At 36.9% G+C, this 18,488-nt stretch overlaps 1 protein-coding gene across 1 annotated transcript in view; it reads left to right on the top strand.

Moving 5' to 3' along the window:
* The window catches only part of LOC139720008 (transmembrane protein 184B-like), a 79,361-nt gene that overhangs the window by 9,434 nt on the left and 51,439 nt on the right, over positions 1 to 18,488 (top strand). Inside the window, exon 2 of the mRNA XM_071631386.1 lies at positions 9,079 to 9,244. Within this exon, the coding sequence (XP_071487487.1) occupies positions 9,079 to 9,244 (166 nt within the window). The remainder of the gene's footprint in view (positions 1 to 9,078; positions 9,245 to 18,488) is intronic.

The raw sequence follows: 18,488 nt of genomic DNA, 5'->3' as shown, positions 1-18,488 counted from the left end.
GATTTCTTAACCAGACAAGAGAACAAATGGGCAGCAAATCGTCATATCCTGATTTCCACGGTTTCGTGTTGGTGTGACAGAGATCGCTAGCTGGCAAGTCGTGATTGATCCTTGTGTTTTTTCCCCCGGCTGATTAGCCATATGAACTTAAAGGCTCACTGCACAGTCTTGGTAAAAAACAAAAGAACATCTAATGCTGTTAATGCAGCTCAAATATTTTTAATGATACAGATACATGTGTGTACCACAATAACTTTCTGATGGGTTGAAAGTTGTCAAAGAGCACTTTATCTTGGGAGAAATTGTTGTATTAAAATGAAATCTTAACATCAAAGACCACAGATCTGAGGACATGTAGCAAAATCATGATGGTTCCCTTCATCATATCTTGAGATCTCATCCTTTAACATTTGCTGACTTTCTTATTGACATACAGTTCACTTTCATAATTTTCTGCATTTGTCTGATTTCACTGTTTTAGACTATAGTGACCATGAATACTTATGACAAACAGTCATTTCATTATGTGTAGTAACCCTGCAGTGTCATCAACCCAAAGGCACAGGTGTCCAGTCTGCTTGTTAGGTTTTTGTTTTTTCACCCTTGAATTTGATCTGTATAGTTGGCAGAAGCAGTTCACTGAATTATTAAAACTGGTTGTGAGCCATCTATCCCAGGAGGCTAATTAACAATACCTGGCTATCATACAAAATTGTACATGTACATCATGTGAGATCAAGGGTGAAGTTCCAACAGTGTTGTGCAGTGTGATTTGAAATGACTGAGGACTATGGTTTTCAGGTGTGACATGCAGCCATGTCAGAAGACTGATTGATCTGTAGGGACCAATTATTTTAAAGTAGAATTTCAAACCTCTGAGAGGGAAACACTGTACAGTGTATCTGATGTTTTGTAGGGCACAAAGAGTGTTGCATAACGTAGTTCATGTTTGTTTTATGGCCAGATATTTCTCTTTTTTACTTTATGTCGTTGAACAACTGGTAGTAATGCTTGTCATCAACCTGTAGAGTAATCTATGTATACAGTAGGCCTACATCAAGTTGATACATTTATCTTTGTGGAAAACATCATGGGTACACAGTACTCACATGGGATCACAGTGAAATATTGATTCTTTTTTAGAGAGCATAATTGTTGAAATTACTGGAGTATTGTAGTTCATACACGTATGCTCACTTGAACTATTTCTGGAACAGGGTATTAAAAACTACCAGGTCATGTGACTCCATGTAGCCAATCAGCAAAACAGCTGAGACAAGCCCTTAGCCCGTTGAGGACAAGTCCCGAGTATACTCTGGCAGGTGTTTATGGGAAATGTGTGTTGTAGCAAAATCAGTTCCCACCTCCCTGGTCCTCCATGGCATAATGTGTACATTGGTCTGTTGAGTTACATGTATGAAGGACTACAGTGAGTGTACCTTTCACTGTGACAATGCAGGTGTGATATGAACTACCGTAGTCCAAGCACAAATGAATTTTTGTTGAATTATGCTGCATGGAACTATATTATTGTATAATGTAGATAGATCAGAATAGTTTTCAGAAAAAAAAATCATATGTTCAGACACTAGTTATCAGCATCTGTAATGATCTTACATTAGTGTAGACAGTATTAAAGATTTTTACCCCCAAATGATGCACTGTTTTCCATCTTATGTGCTTCAGAGCCTGAGAAAGTGTACAGTGTACTTGTAGCTCATAGAAATACTTGACAAGAAAAAATGTGCCAGAGAATTTAGCCCAGCTGTATCATAATTTTTACAACTTATCCATGGTGTATACAATTCTAGAGTGAGTTTTATCAGTGATCTTGGCAAATATTGCTGTCGTGCTAGTCAGCATTCCAATGTGTGCCCTTATGCCATGTGTGAGACCATTTTGATCAATACGGTAGTTGAATTGTTCATAGGGTGCATCGTGTGGTATGTTCTTCAAGAAGATGTGGATATCGGATATTGGCCACCCTGCCAAACTAACCTCACATACAGTGCCCACTCAAGGATGTGGGTGGAATGCCTTCCAATGATGCTCCCAAGAGTAGACAGCTAAAATTCTGCTTGTAATACCGTACATTTCAGTTTCCAGGCTACTGTGAAGTTCTCATCCCTTTGCTGTTTTGGGTGTGTCACTGTTGCCTAGGAAACACAAACAACAGTTTGTTCTTTTACACTGAAAGAAGAACAATGAGAAAGTTACAACTAAAACTGTTGCTTCCTGGCTTAAATAGCAGGAATGTGCTTATTTCTCCCTGTTTGACTGAAGGTCAGTGGCAGGCATGTTCAATATTAACTTCAATTGTACATTTGCATTATATGGCTACTGTACACTGCGCATATTGGTTGAGATGATCATACTGCTTACATTTTGAAGTGCTGTGGTCACAGATTACAATTTATCAGTAGTTTTTTGATAAAAGCATCTCTTATAAGTGCTCAGAGCAATACATATTTCACTGTGAAAGTATTCAGGGTGCAACAAGTTGTGTTGATTTACATTGTATACTCATATTGACAGGGAAAGCAGTCATTTTCCCAATTGTCACCCTTTAGAATGATGTGGAGGCTGCAGCATTATTTAGTGAGTAATCTTAGCACAGGGGTTCATGCCAGAATTGATTCTACAACTAGTCCCGTTCCAAAATCGTATTTGTTGAAATTTTGTGCAGTATTCAAGGTTGTCTCCAAGTGTTCAGTGTGCATTGCACAAGAAATACAAGTGCACTGTGGAAGATTTGTTGTCAACACAAATGTTCATTGTACAAATGTATATTGAAAGACAGAATGGAGAATATTGTTTGTGACTTGCTGTGTGGTTATAGTGCATGTAAATTTATGCATCTTGACACAAGACAGTCAAGCATAAGTCCTCTGTATGTAATATATCTAGGATTGTCTATTCTTTCTTTCGTCTCAATTCATCATGAATGTTGCCAAAATTATATGCAGAGGTGATTCAGCTGATGGGGAGGAAGGTACACACATTGTCATTTGTCTACTTCCAGACATTCGTACATCAGACATTTATCAGATCAAAACTGAAAATCAAGTTCAGCAATCAAAATATCAGGGTATGGATTGGCACTGTGTCTGTGCAGTTTGTATAGAGCCATAATAAAGATTATGACTGTACAATGCCGTCTTTTGAGTGAGGTATCTCAAATTTTCAGTAAATTGCCATTTAAAGCAATATGAACAGATACAAATGTATTTCTGGATTAACTCATTCATGGGCTGATTTTGCTGTACAACATGCATTTTTCCCATAGACACGTGCCCGATATACACGGGACTCGTCCTCAACTTGTAAAAGTTGTATGAGCATTTCAAATGTGAGATATTGAAATCATGCTACAGAATAAAAGGGATTGTCATCTACTTGTACATGTACAGTGAAAATCATGTATCTGTGCATCAGAGAAGATAACTGAAATACGTGTAACTGTCCCTAATAAAGTTCAACATGTTGTTATAGATGAGTCATTTAATACAGACATTGATTTCAGTGGGTGTGGTTGCATCGTACCACCATGTCAGTGCAGGTAATGTATGGTGCATGTTGGTTGCTACAATGTACAACACACATTTTCCATAGACCCCTGCCCAAGTATACTCGGGACTCGTCCTCAACCTGTTAAATGTGCCATTCTAGGCCCTATACACATAATGTACAATATGTGAAATAAAACCATCAAATAATCATGGAAGTGATTCAGAAGACAGGGCTTTGATGAAGCACTTTCATCATTTTCCCCGAGAACCAAGCATTTTTTCCCCTCCTCTTTAAGAACACTCCAGTGGGCATGTCGCTATGGCAACATCACATAACTTCACGTCTGAAATGGGTCACAGAGTGGTTCATACTACATGTATGGGGTGATCTTATAGACAGTCTGCAGCCTAAATACCCTAGGGTGGTCTTTAGATGCACAGGGCCTACTAGAGCTGCCAAATCTCTCCAATTCTGCAGGAGGCGTCCTAAAAACTTTATGCTTTTATCTTTCATGCAATCCAGACAAGCAAATACATGCCAAGGCCTCTAAAGATTTGGGAAAGTTTTTGTGCCCCTTAAAGGCATTATTTACCGTTTGCCAATGAAAAAAACCACAAAACAGCTTTAGTGTTTCAGAATAGTTCTAAAATGTGATTTAGGGATAGAAACAACCAATGTAAAAATGTTTATCAGTATACTCAATGTTAAGTATTGTTAGATACAAATGCAAAATGTAAACAATAGTAAATTGTTTCTGGAATGAATTGACTACAGTTATCTCTTATTGAGAAAAATAGTGATATCCCCTTACATTTTAGGCTGTATTGTGAAATTTTTGTGGTAGAATGGTTTGTGATGAATACAACTGACCTACCCAATGTGATATCAAATGTGATAACTCGAACATTTTTAAAATCACTGCTCCTAATGGGAAACAGTACATTTAAGATGAATTCAACACATGAACATCTGATTATCATTATGCCCCTGATTTCTGGCTGGCACCACCCTGATTTTGATAGACGAATGATAGCAATCCAGGATATGCTTTGGGGAGGAACTTCTTAGCATGATTATACAGTTATGTCAGAGGGCTCTTTTCAATTCTCATTGTATTTATCTTCTGGAGTGCCTTGTTTTGCATTTGTTTTTTTTCACACCACATATTTTGCTTTTCAAGTTGGGAGTATACCGTAACCAGGGAGGTGGGAAGAGCCCACCTCCCTTCCCTAAACATTCTCTGTTTTTTTGTCACGTGCTCATTATACTTGCCTTTTTGATTGTGTACAGGGAAGCGGATGTGAAATACTTAAAGAAAAAATATGGTTTGTCACAATTCCTGGTGGGATCCGTGAGAGGGTACATCATTCTCGTAGCAGTGCAATATCACTGTATCAATCATGCAAGAGTTTGATGCCCCTTCTGCGGGTGCCACCCGTAGATTGATGATAGCAGCTTGGGAGGGAGGTGCTCTGTCAGCAGTCAGTTGTATGATCACAGGAGGAACGATGATGCAGTGTCTAAGTCTAGTTTTTCGTCCATATATTACTGCTTCTCCACTTTATGCAATATATTAAAACTGCCTGTTGATCTTTTAAAGTACAATAATGTACATGTACATTTCTCAAGAAGTAACTTATTCCAGACCTTGTTACAAAAAAAAGAAAGAAATTTACGAGCAAAGTATGTATGTTTCTCTCAAGTTCTATAAATGAATGATAAAAAAAAAAAGATTATGAATTGGAGCCTATGGCCTTTTTCAAGGCATAAAATTATCATGAACTGCCACTGGCATTCAATGCGTATAGTGTAGACAAGAACTTTTGCGTGCATTTTACTTTCCCTAATCATGGCTCTCACGAAATTAAAGGACAAGTTCACCTTCATAAACATAAGGATTGAGAGAATGCAACAATATTAGTAGAACACATCAGTGAAAGTTTGAGGAAAATTGGACAATCGATGCAAAAGTTATGAATTTTTAAAATTTTTGTGTTTGAACCGCTGGATAAGGAGACTACTACAGCTCGTGAGTCAAATGCGTACAACAGTGTAAAGAAAATATAAAGAAAATTCAACATATTTTCACTTTTTTGCATAATAAAAGAAGAGCACTTGACTTGCCTCTTCCTAAAGGCAGGGGAAATAATATTACCCATAACATTTGTCGGTAATGAGTCAGGGGAATGTGTACTTTTTTCAAAAGATGAAATTTTGTGAAATTCTCTTTATATTTTCCTTATATTGTTGTACGCATGTGACATCTAAATTATTCATACACTGCAGTAGTCTTCTCATCCAGCGGTTACTGCACAAAAACTTCAAAAATTCATAACTTTTGAACGGATTGTCCGATTTTCCTCAAACTTTCAATGATGTGTTCTACTAATATTGCTACATTCTCTCAATCCTTATGTTTATGAAGGTGAACTTGTCCTTTAAAATGCACATGAAAATTGCTGGTTTTACAGTATTGAGAATTCCAGGATCGTTAGCTATGAGGCTTCTCTGGCGAATCTGAAGCACCCCCTGGTCTAGAGACACATGGAGAGAATTTGTGTGATTATAGAGGAACTTTACGTCTCAGGAATATTTTCGGGAAGGAATTATATCCTGTTCTGGCTTGTGTCATAGTGGGATCCCCTCGAAAGTTTGCCAGGATTGCCGTTCAAGGATGGAGCCTTTCCTCCTCAGGGTCTGTCTTTGGTCCCAGGAACCCTTTCAGATTGACAAAAACACTTGTTCATAAACATGTTTGAAACAAACATTAAATGCTAATTCAGTAAATATTCATATGTCTGAAGGGAAACCTGAATCACATTTTCTCAAACACACTTCCCTAATCACATTTGGCCAATTATTGTTGGGCAGTGTCTGTTTGATAAAGTAATAAGTTGCTCAGTTTTGGGTGCATGTTTTCGATCTGATTGGTTTGACTCCACAACACGACTTTAGAGGCGGAGCTTAGCTCTTGACCTTGTTTTCATTTCCACCATGTTTGGTGCATCATTTATGCACAGTGTACTTTTCTATGGATGAAGCATCACATTCAAGTGTCGCTTTCGATCAGCCAGGAAGTTTGCAGACAAGCAATCAGCAAGGAGATGCATTCGGTCTCTGAGCGCTCCTTAACTTGAAAAACAGAAGTCACTTTTTGTCTTTAATGAGTCTAAAACCACTCTACATGTAAGTCACAGAGGAGGTGCCTCCTCAAAAGGTCCTTGTACTAAACCATGTTTATGTCCCAGTTATGTGGAATTATGGCTGTAGTTTTTAAAATACATCTACTGACCCAAATACTTTTCTGTGTTTGTGATTGTTTGGACCAATAGAACAAAATCAATATCATGACACTTTGACCTCAGTGAAGGTGACTTTCATAAGGATGGTTCATTAAACCTGAATTCTCATAGAATTGAGTGATTGTATAGACTGACAAAATTAGAACAACTTCATTAAATGTTTCCTTCAGCATACTGCACTAGCTAGAGTGAGTCAACAAGAATCCAAGTAAGACAGAGTTGTACCTTGATTGATCTTTCGTATTTTAATGTCGACTGGTTTGTGTGTTTTTTTTTTTTATTAGGAACACTTATAGATCAGATTGTCAGGGTGTATTGATCATCTAATGATTCTGACATTGAAATCTTACCTGCATGCAGAATATCTTTTTTCATATGTGCATGAAAGTATAAAGAGAATGAAGGCTGTTTATGATAATCCATAGGCATGGTTATGGGATACCATTCTCAGCCTTTAATCTTGGCTGTCATGGAGCTGCCATTCTTCATATGGGATACCTCCTGTTGACAACAGTATGGGATGAGTCCTGCATACAGCATTGTACATCACTCCATCTCCGGGTAATTATCTTCCATTCTTCAAATCCCGCGAGTGGCTGAGATAAGTCGCTGTTGTTGAATGATAGTCTTTTGGAATCATGCAAGAGCTCGACGCAAGAGGCAAATAACGCTCCTGGTCCTTCTGCGCTACAAATCATTTAGACAGTCGGATGGTCTTGGGGCGAGCTTTTTTTCCGTCATTCCAATCTTCGTGGGGGCCATCGGATGAATATATCCGTCGAAGGATAATGGGCTGGAGTCTGCATTTCATGCATATGATTTACATGCAGCCAGCCAACATTCGTTACGACCGGAACAAACTTCAAACGAAATGAAAAAGGACAGTGTGATGGCTACGATCTCTTGGTATTAAACAAGATGCAAAGTGACCAAAGTGGAGGGCATCACTGTCTGCCTGTGTTGTCGTTGTTGTTTCATAAACCCATCCAATGTGTATTCAGTGATGCCATCTGCTCATGCTGTTATGCTAATATATTGTTGGCTGAGAACCAGAAGGCCGTTATCACAATTTTGGGGGATGGCATCACAGTATAATAGAACTTGATCTCCTCCACATCATGAGGTCAATATTGGATTATTTTCATTTTCAGTAAAATGTTAAAAATCAAAACCACGAGGGCACTATCTTTTATGTGATACTTTGAACAATGCTAACAAATCTACCCACTTTTGATGAGATAATTGTTTTTCTTTTATGAAAAAAGAAATTGATGGTTTTATATTATTCAGGCTCAAATCTCAGAACCTGATAGTTCCCTTCTGATTCTCAGCTGATGATACACAAAATGAATGGCCGCTGGGCAGGAAGGGCAGTGGAAATGCTCATGTGGATACCCTTGGTGGAAGAGACTTCATCATTTTTTTATATATATTTGTTCATGTGCTAAACAGTTTGAATCAGCCTCTGGTGGGGAACAGGTGAAAGGCTCACAGATTGAACTACTCCAGTTTTCGAGTGGTTCATATATGATGTAATTTAGCACACATGTTCAGTTCAATGTAAGTTGTGCCAGACACATATTTCAACAGTTTAGTGAAAACTGCATTGCCATGGTAACAGCCCAATGGATACTGTTTATATTTCGGCAGTGTACTAGAGCAGAAATGTTAATACATGGTATTTTATCACCTTCAGTGATATTTGTAATTCATGCTAATTACAATGTATGTCACTATTTACCAAAACAGAGATGATGAAATATATGTTGTTTACATGTGGATAACATCAGTCATGAGCTTTCTTCAATTTTATTTCAAATTATTTCCTTATATATCTAGTCATGAGCAGAGGTTTAGAAAAGCATGGATTCAGATTAGCCTTCCAGAAACAAGAAAATGAAGAATAAAAAAGATAATATAAACTCACATTTAGATGTTTTACAGCAGGGAGAATGAAACAAAAAAGAGAAAAATATATAGACATTTGATGTTACAATGTAGCTGGAAAAAAAAAGAAGTAAGATAGAAGAAAGAAGAAGAACTGGACTGGGGATGAAGTAAGACATAAAAAGGAAGTAATTACTGAAAGAAAAAAAAGGCAAAAATGGAAGAAAACAATGAATTCAGCTGCAGCTATGTAGAGCTTGAAAAACATCCACTGCCTTTTTAATAAAAATGCAAGTTTGCCCTTTGATTTTCTTGTTGTTGTTGTTGTTGTTACCTTAGGTATTAAATGTTTGTTCACCACATTTTCTTCCCTTTCTAGATCTACATGCACCTGAGGCATTACACCTGTCCTGGGGAGCAGCGCTGGATTGTCCGCATCCTCTTCATCATCCCCATCTACTCCTTTGATTCCTGGCTCTCCCTCCTCTTCTTCAGCCAGGACCACTACTACGTCTACTTTGACAGCGTCAGGGATTGCTATGAAGGTGAGCACGCAATCACGCTATGGGTAAACATATCGGTAGAGGGGAGGAAGGAATAGGCAAAGGCCTGGGTAACGGGGCGGTTTACTGTAAGAGCTGTCATTTTTGCGTACAGATATTTTCACGAATGAGTAGGTCACAGACATTTTTGCGAGATGTTGTTTTCGCGATTTGACACAGAGGCTGTCGTAAGCTCACTAGTGCCTGTCCGTTCACTCTGCAGATGAATGCAATTAAGGTCAGGTGGCGATATTTTCTTGTGTTGTTAAATTTGCAGACCAAACATGATTGGTGAAATTCGCGAAAATCGAACCCTTGTGAAAATAACAGCCTTAACAGTATTTTGACATTAATATCTACCATTGTGGGAACATCGAGGGCGCTTCCTGCAATGGTCTCTGAATATGACTGATCCATACTGAAGAAGAGTGTTTTTTTTATTTGGATGGGGGGATGGAGGCTCACTAGATGATTATTCCCCATCCCCATGATTTTCCTCTGAACCCGTAACAGTTTACTCCTCAAATTGCATTACCCAGGGTGCAATCTGGGATGCTTGCAGTATGCAGACTAATGGCAGTGCTCACACAAGCTGCTAGTAGTCATGACATAAACATGCAGACACGTTCAACTTGAGCTGTGTGTGTATCAGAGTCATGTAGCAATCTTTGGTGTTTTAGGCTTGTCGGAAGCATGTTGCTTCCTTTGACCTCTGTACACATATTCCTCGTCCTACTTGTTTTATGTGCGATTTCATTGCTGTATCATTGGAATAAAGATGCAAATCTATATTTATCACATGGCGCATGCTGTTTGAAATACTACTAGCACAAAGTTCAACTCTAGCAACTTTAAAGGGGAAGATATTCCAATTCAAAAAGGTATTTTTAGTAATAGCCTGAAAATAAGGACAAATAAGATAAATTTAGATGAGTTGAGATGGTAAGTCACACCCATTCAAACATATTTGAAGATGAAACTGATTTGTTGCGATACACATACCAAATTTAAAGGAAGACTGTGAAATGCGTTGTGTGTTAGGTAGACTCTTGTTTCATTACTTTCAAATACCTACTATCCTAGTAAATGATAACAGGTTTGTCCATTTCCTCATATTTTTCTCTGTATTTTTCATAGCATACAGCATACTCTTTTAATATATACAAGATATTTTTTTTTCTGCCTCTAAAGACATGTAGATCTCATGTAGCCTGTGATATTGATTAGAAAGAAACAAATTGTTCAGGGATCTAGAGCAACAGGTGTTAGTCCAAAGGAAGATTATTGCCAGTTGTCATAGAAACAGTATTATTGCGTGTTTCAGTTTTTGCATCATGATGTGAAAATGAATTTTATTTGTTGCTGTTCACACACACACACACACACACACACACACACACACACACACACACACACACGCACGCAAAGCATAATTACTCAGCTGCAAATGAAGCATTTCAAATCCCCAAACTTCGTTTGCATGAACAATGACCAAAGCATGTCTCTGGGCACCCGAGTGGGACCTTTGTAGTGTGGTGAGTCGCATTATACCATTCACATAAGCCTCGCAGGGCAAATTATAAAAATAAAATCAAGCGAGACTGATTTTCACATTGCGATGCATATCATGAGAGTTAAACAACTTCTTTGTTTTTCCACGTACAAAGATTAAAGATATTCACATTTTTGTTGCAAAAGTTGATTTTCGAAAACCAATTATTTCAGGTTTATGTGAATGCAGCTATAGTTGGCAACTGGTGCAAAGGTTTATGAAAAGGGTTGTATTTTTGTGTGTGTATGTCTGTGTACACGTCTGAATGTAATCTGGGGAATTGCTAATTGCAAATTTGCTTACAGCAGGTGTTGTTTTGCATTGGTCAGGGAATACAAGCTCACATTTTCAAAACATAAAAAAAAAAGAAAAAAAGAGGAAATCTGCCCTAGAAAATTGAATTTGTTAGAACCAACAGCAGAATCTCCAAAATTTTATATACTACATATTTCCAAAACAAAATAGCAAAACAGACTCAGTGTGTGTAACACAAGGTAGGAAATACACAACCTGGCATATCAGCATTCCATAATCTGGTAACAGAGTCAGTCCCATCTTGCACTGCATGTGTCGTGTTACCACATGAAATTTGATTACAGTGACATTTATGTCTCTCCAGCTTGTTTTGTCGGTTGTGCTAAACCTCAGTCGTGCCAGCAGTCTAATCAATGCCGATGCCGGAATAGCAAGCAGAGGTAGTAGAGACGGAGTGAGTTCTGCAGATCACAACTCACGCAGGATTCTGTCCAAACTGGGTTTCGTGCTGTAATCTTTGTAACTAGATCTTATGATTAAATCATCGTATAATAATATGAAACATATTATATTTTCTGTAGTATGTTTCCAATACTCTTTTGTGTCAATATCAATATCTTGTAGGCATCATTAGACTGCTTTTTTTTCTTGGTTTTTTGTTTGTTTGTTTGTTTGTTTGACCATCTGGAATAACCATCTCACACAGATTATATGTTCTTTTATTTGTGGTTATAGCTCTACGGCTTTACCTTCCATTGAATGAACATGATTATGTGTCACTGATATCATTTCATGGAAGATACTTCTATTAGTAGCAGACTGATAATTTATGACTAGCTGGAGTGCAAATTTGAAAAGTGAAGAAAATGAGACGTAAATATTCTTTATCTGACGACTTTACTACATACCTAGACTAAAGTGCTCCTTCATATTTTTCTTTTAAGTTATAATATGACTATTTGCATTGAAGAAATTCAAAGTTAGTTCAAACAGAGTGTATTGAATGTTCCCGATTTATACCATAGCAAATGATTTTTTACAGACATTCATACACTGAGTTTTTTTTTTCTCAAAATTTTTTTTGTGTGTATGATTGTATGATGTATGCTTTTATATTTCACTGTTTAAAGAAGGAATTATTTGCTGGTTAGGGTATCTTTGTTGTATATTGTGAAAAGGGAGATGGCTCACAAAGATGATTACAATGAATCTAATTATTGATCAGTTGCTGAACCAAAGCAAATTATTGTGGATTGAAGCTACAATGTAGTAATACCATCACATTAAAGAGTCCTTGGCTGTCTTATCTTCTGAACTGCTGGTCTCATTCAGAATGTAATAGGATGCTCTCTGTGTTATTTCCTTCAGGATTCTTCATAGAAGGAAATTGCGAAGAAATATCATTGGAATGGCTGGGAAAGAGCCCATTTGTTTCTATTTTAGAAAAATGACATCAGGTCATGGAACTATCATCATTGACTTTATATTGTATGTACCTTTTTTTTTTTTGTTCTTGGAAGTGAATACATGAAAGCCACTTTGAGGATGAGTGATACTAACAGATGGGCAATAAGAACTGATATGTTGCATAACTCAAGCACAGAGCATGTACTCAAAATTGGAAAGTTGCTTGCTTCTCCCAAATAAAAGGCATACAAGCACACACACCACACAAACAAATTCACACACAGCATACACACATTCATGTCCACATTCACAGTCACAGAAATGAATACAATAGAATGAGATGTGACATCAGCACGCAGTCAAGAGTCCATGGCCAGAATCACCTGCTTTATTGCCACGGAAACGGGGCTTGCATGAATAATAGGGTTTACTCCTAAAAGGGCAATTTGGTCACTTTAAGTTGCCTGTCATGCTTGAAATTTGCCAGGTTCACGAGGTAATGCCAGTCTTGTGTGACAGAGACCTGATGCATGTATTCTCTTTAACTCTGTAGGTCAGTTTGGAGTTTACTCATGTTCACATTGGTACAGATTGTCTTTTTAATTATCAGTTGGTTAGGCACTTCACTCATTTTCAAAGCAACATACTACATTTTCCCGACGTAACAATTAATGGAATTGATCAACCATATTCAAACAAAGAGTAAGCTTGCACATATTTAATATACGAGGTGATCAGAATGGTCCATCATTTAACACTTGGGGAAGCATCCATTTCATTATGTTGCATTGAATGTTTAGAAGTAATTTTTTTTCTGTCAATGTTGCCAAATACCAGGCTTGCTGTCAGGTGGATGTGCTGGCAAGTACCATTTATAAGGAATATGTGAACAATCATATTTATCACAGATGCTTATATCTCAGTGAATTTAAAAACCGACATGCCTGTTGGTGCAAATGACCTTTTTCTGCTCGTGCACAAAATGGAACTCTGAATTGGCTTATTGCAAGATTGAATGAGCATTTGACAGATTATCAAGTATTCCTGTGTACTATAAGCTTCAGGAAGATCAAGTGATCTGTTACAGCCCATTGATCCCCTTGGAAGGAAACAAGAAAGTTACACTGCCAGGATCAAGTTGACTTGATAGAATTAGTTCAGAGGAACAGTTTCATCAAGATTAGACAAAGGATGAGAAAATGAGCAATATCAAAGTGTTGTGTTTTCTCATGATGCTCAAATATGCAAAAGTTTTAGATGATTATGATCTCATCTGTGGGATCAGTATGTGCATGAAACTTTTCTATAAAACCCCTTTTTAAAGGTAAAAGCATTTTCCACTTTAACTCCCCTTTTCACATAAATCCTTGTCGGTAACGGTGACAACTCTCAAATGATGTAACAGAGAGGACATAATTTCTTCTTTTGACGTAGTTGTTAACAGAAGAGGAAATTACGGGGGGTTCTTGTTCACAGGCTAATGAAAGACATCTGAAGGGATGGCATCATATACTTTCATCTAGGTAGGCCTATAAATACATGTATCTGATATAGAATTGATATTGCTGTTAAGAAACATATGAAACTTTTGTAATTCCATATCTGTATTATTTTTCTCAAGTGTATGAAATTTAACTATTCATTTAGATTTAGCTCTCATTTTTTTTTTCAAGTCACCTCAACAATGAATGGAGTTTGATGCTATTGAAAACAGATTATGATATATTCTATATACAATGCCATGTGTAGGGTAAATGTGCTGAGTATGAGAGGGGGGGGGGGGGGGGGGGAGGAACTTGCCAAGTGCAGTTCCAAACACAGTGACTCACCAATGAGGTCTCCTGTCTATAATTTTTGGCATTCCAACATGCAAGGACAGGTCTGGAATTGGGCAACACAAGTTGCTGATCCATAAGAAGTCTCGAGAGCCTTTTCTCTTTGGCCTTGTGTGTGTTACACTGTATGTAAAATACACTTCATGTGTATTGTGTGTCTGTGTGTGTATGTGTATATATATGTGTGTGTCTGTCATACTGTCTACATCCATATTGCATTTTTCTAGGTGTGTACATGTACTTAAGACTTAATCATTGCCATGGTTACATAGAAACCTCACTCCATTTTCAAATTGGCTTGAATCTAGAGTAAAATGGTAGTTGTGTATTTTAAGTAATTTGTTGTGTTATATGTGCAGACAAATATGATAGTTGTGATGAGAAGTAACATCAGTACCTGTTAGAGTATATCAGTAAAAATTGGTAGAGAGTCAAATATTGCAGTTACTTTTGAACTTACATTTTTTGTGTATGATTTTCTTTTTCACATATCATGTCATCTAGACATGCTCAAAATTATGCCATTAGGGGAAATAGGCGTTTTAGATTTTCAGTGATTCATCGTTCATATTTACATCTCCAGTGATGGTGAAGATATGGCAGGAATTGTCTCAAGATTTTTATATTTCACCCACATCTGTGCTATCTTTCTAAAAACAACAAACCCCCCCCCCCAAAAAACAAACAAACAAACAAACAAACAACCAAACAAACAAACAAACTGTTTCCCCTGATTTTATCTGAAACATTGAATGAAAAAAAAAAATATAATATATGAAATTCTACAAATATTATCTCATCCAATGAATGATGACCAGAATAATCCGATGTGTTTTAGATTAATATTGGTCTTCAGAATTGTGTGCTAGATTTTTCTGTACACGTATTGTAATCTTCAAATAGGACGGAATTAGTTCGGTGGATGAATACACGCTTCCTTTTGAGTGACAGTGCAGGGGATTAATACATACACATTTGATAGGATGTTAATCTGCATCTATATCTATGAACATTTCTGAACTTTCTGATGTATACTTGTAAACATTATTATTAAGTGTCTGCAGCCACAGACTAAGCAGCGAGCCTTTCACAGTTAGCTGCTAAGATGGGAGTTGGCTGAGTGAATCGTGTCTTGTCAAAACAAGTGGCGGCTGAGTCTGTGAGCCTGGCCAAGTTGATTTCCTTTCTTCAATAGAATTGTGTAGCAGCAGACTGGGGCCGGAACCATAGAACAGGAGAGAGTCAGTTTGAAGGACTTTATGTCACCGTGCCAATGTCACATACAGTGCTGAGTATATTGGATTTTATCCGAGAAAACGGAGTTGTCTAGGCTGGTGAAAATATGCAAACCTATCTGTTATTTTTTCTTGTGAAGGCGAGGGGTAATATCTAGACCGTGCATCTTAGCATTGAACTTTGCGCTGATTGTTTTCTTCCTGGTTTTGCCCTTGAAATTTTCATTTCCATCTTTTGTCTCATTACTTTTCTTTTGGAAGTCTCTTTTTTTTTCTTTTAAATTTGTCACCAATGGCCATGTGCTATGATGTTATGATGGCAGATTTATTCATTGATATGGGTAGAGCATTATTTAGAAATAATGCGGAATTAGAACTTTAATAAATTTCATATCTTGGATTCTTGATTTTAAAGCACACTAGAAAGTTATAATGTATACATTTTAACCAAGGATCACAGTTCTGGCACCACCCGTGCACCTCTGAACACTCTTTTTTTTTTATCTACTGCATCATATGTATGTAATACGCAATCTTTTAATCAACTACTAGTATGAGATAGCATCTAGGAATTGAATTTGATAAACTCCAAATCTAACTTTAACTTTTAATTTCTAGGAAAGGTGATTGATATTATAAATATAAATAGAACAATGAAGCACTTGAGACATTATTCAAATTTTACTGCAGAAATGGCACTGATAAGTGTCTTTGTAGTTTTGTCTTCATTGATTTATTATTATCATTATCATTATTATTATTATTATTATTATTATTGTTATTATTATTATTGTTATTATTATTATTGTTATTATTATTATTGTTACTACTACTACTACTTTTTTTAGTGTGACCTGATGTAAAAGGATATGGGATTTGCTGTCTAGATAATTCATAGTATAATCGTACTGCTTAAAAATGAGAAATACATGTACCAACAAAGTTTGAAATTTTTCTTGTTTTCATAGTTAAGAGAACAAAAAAAAAACAACAACAAAAACTTGAATGCAGACCATAAAATGTCATTTTACTTCAAATAGATTATAAATGTAATTTCTGAGGGGTAATCATGACAGATTCTAGTTCAGCATAACATATCATATATTCTTTTCATATTGTGAAAATGCATTGTATCTGCTCTTGGGATTGGTGTAAAATAATCACAAGTGATTTTGTTGTTGTTGTTATTGGTGTTGTTGTTGTTGTTGTTGTTGTTGTTGTTGGGGGTTTTTTTTTTTGTTCATAGTGTTGGACCCAACAGTGCATCTTTAAGTTTTGGGTGCTCAGTGCAATAATGATTTCTGTGTTGCTTTCAATCAGACTGAGAACTCCTTGAATGGTGCCATTGAGGAGAAAAGAAGTCTGTCTAAATTGGCTTGGTAGTCTCGGCCACCAGACAGCAATTTTTTTTTCTCTCTCTCAGAAACAAAGCCTTGGTGAGCTGGCAACTTTGAAGACATACGTCATTGTATTTGGGTTTCTGTTTCACTAGAGTTATGTCTCAGAGAAGTGTTTTTCCTTTAAGAGTTTTCGTATTACCAGCAAGTGTGTCAAAATAAATAATAATTCCTTCATTCCACTGATTATCAAGTTACATGTACATTAAAGCAGCTTTGCTGATTGGTATGACTATCACAATCATTTTTCTTTTTCATCATGATTATCAAAATCTTCACCTCTGCCATTATCACTTTAAGTGACATTTAATAAATGTCTCTTACTTTTTATATGCATATCAGCAATGTTTCTGTGCCATATAGTTTACAAAGCCACTGGAAAAGCATTTACCTACACAAGGAACAGTCACACTGTTTAATAGTGCTCGGAAAAGTAAGATGATGGTCTTGAATAGGAGACTAGTTTGGCATTTGTCGGGAATTATCTCTCATCATGTGACTTATTTGTGTCCACTGCGAATGATAGAAAAACTTCCACATTTTTCATGAAGCGGAAAAGCAGCCATTTTGTAACTCAGTTGCCGAGACTTATGATTAGTCCATGCCGAAATGCTGATTTAGTGTCATGGGTATCAGTGTCCTGGGTATGTTTCTCTGCATACGTACCCGGGTATATGTCTGGTGTATTAGTGTTGCTGATCGATGGATAAGAGATTTGTATCTCAAGGATAAATGTAATGACCTTGTCCTTGTCTCCCTGAATCTCTGCCATTTGGAGATGGTTGTTTTGTTTTGTTTTTATGCCTCCAGCCACAAAGTGTTGCTGGTGGCATTATGTTTTCGGGTTGTCCGTCCGTCTGTCCATCCATCCGTCCTTCCGACCATAATAAATTTTGTGGACAACATAACTAAAAAACCGTCAGAGGTATCCTAATGAAACTTGGCATCATGAGTGGGCGAAGTTGTGCCCATTAACTTTTGGGTGCACATGCTCATGGTCAAAGGTCAAAGTTCAAGGTCAAATGCTCAAGATTTCACTATTTCCCCCATATATTTGCAATGCCTGAAAGTATTTTCTTGAAACTTTATATGGTTTATACATACTACTAAATAAAGATTCTTCAGAGAGAGTTTTGGTTCATGAGGTTAAGGTCAAGTGAAAATGTCAAATTTTCACTTTTTCCTCCATATCTCGCAAATGGTTCAAGGTATCTTCATGGAAATTTATATAGTACATATGCGTGAACTGACTGGCGGTGATTATCTAGCGAATTTAGGTGGTCATGGGTCAAAGGTCAGGGGGTCAAAGTACAAGGTCAACTCCTCAAAATTTTACTCTTTCCCTCATATCTATGCAATGCCTGCAGGATTTTTCTTGAATCTTATGTATTGATATTGATGAAAAACATTACTCATAGAAAAAAGAACAAAGGAATACAGAGTCTCTTTGTAGTTTCATCAGCTTTGTGGAGGTCTAAGCTGCTTGTAAGGTGCCAAGATATTTCTTACAGTTTGTTGTTCAAAAATTTGAATTGCTTTCTACACACTGAATGCACAAAAAACAAC

The sequence above is a fragment of the Diadema antillarum genome, unplaced genomic scaffold (assembly GCF_040938485.1).
Source record: "Diadema antillarum isolate AM-2024a unplaced genomic scaffold, OU_Dant_1.0 scf00000119, whole genome shotgun sequence".
NCBI lineage: Eukaryota > Metazoa > Echinodermata > Echinoidea > Diadematoida > Diadematidae > Diadema > Diadema antillarum.
Note: the sequence above shows the minus strand (reverse complement) of the source record. Positions and strands in the feature narration are given on the sequence as shown.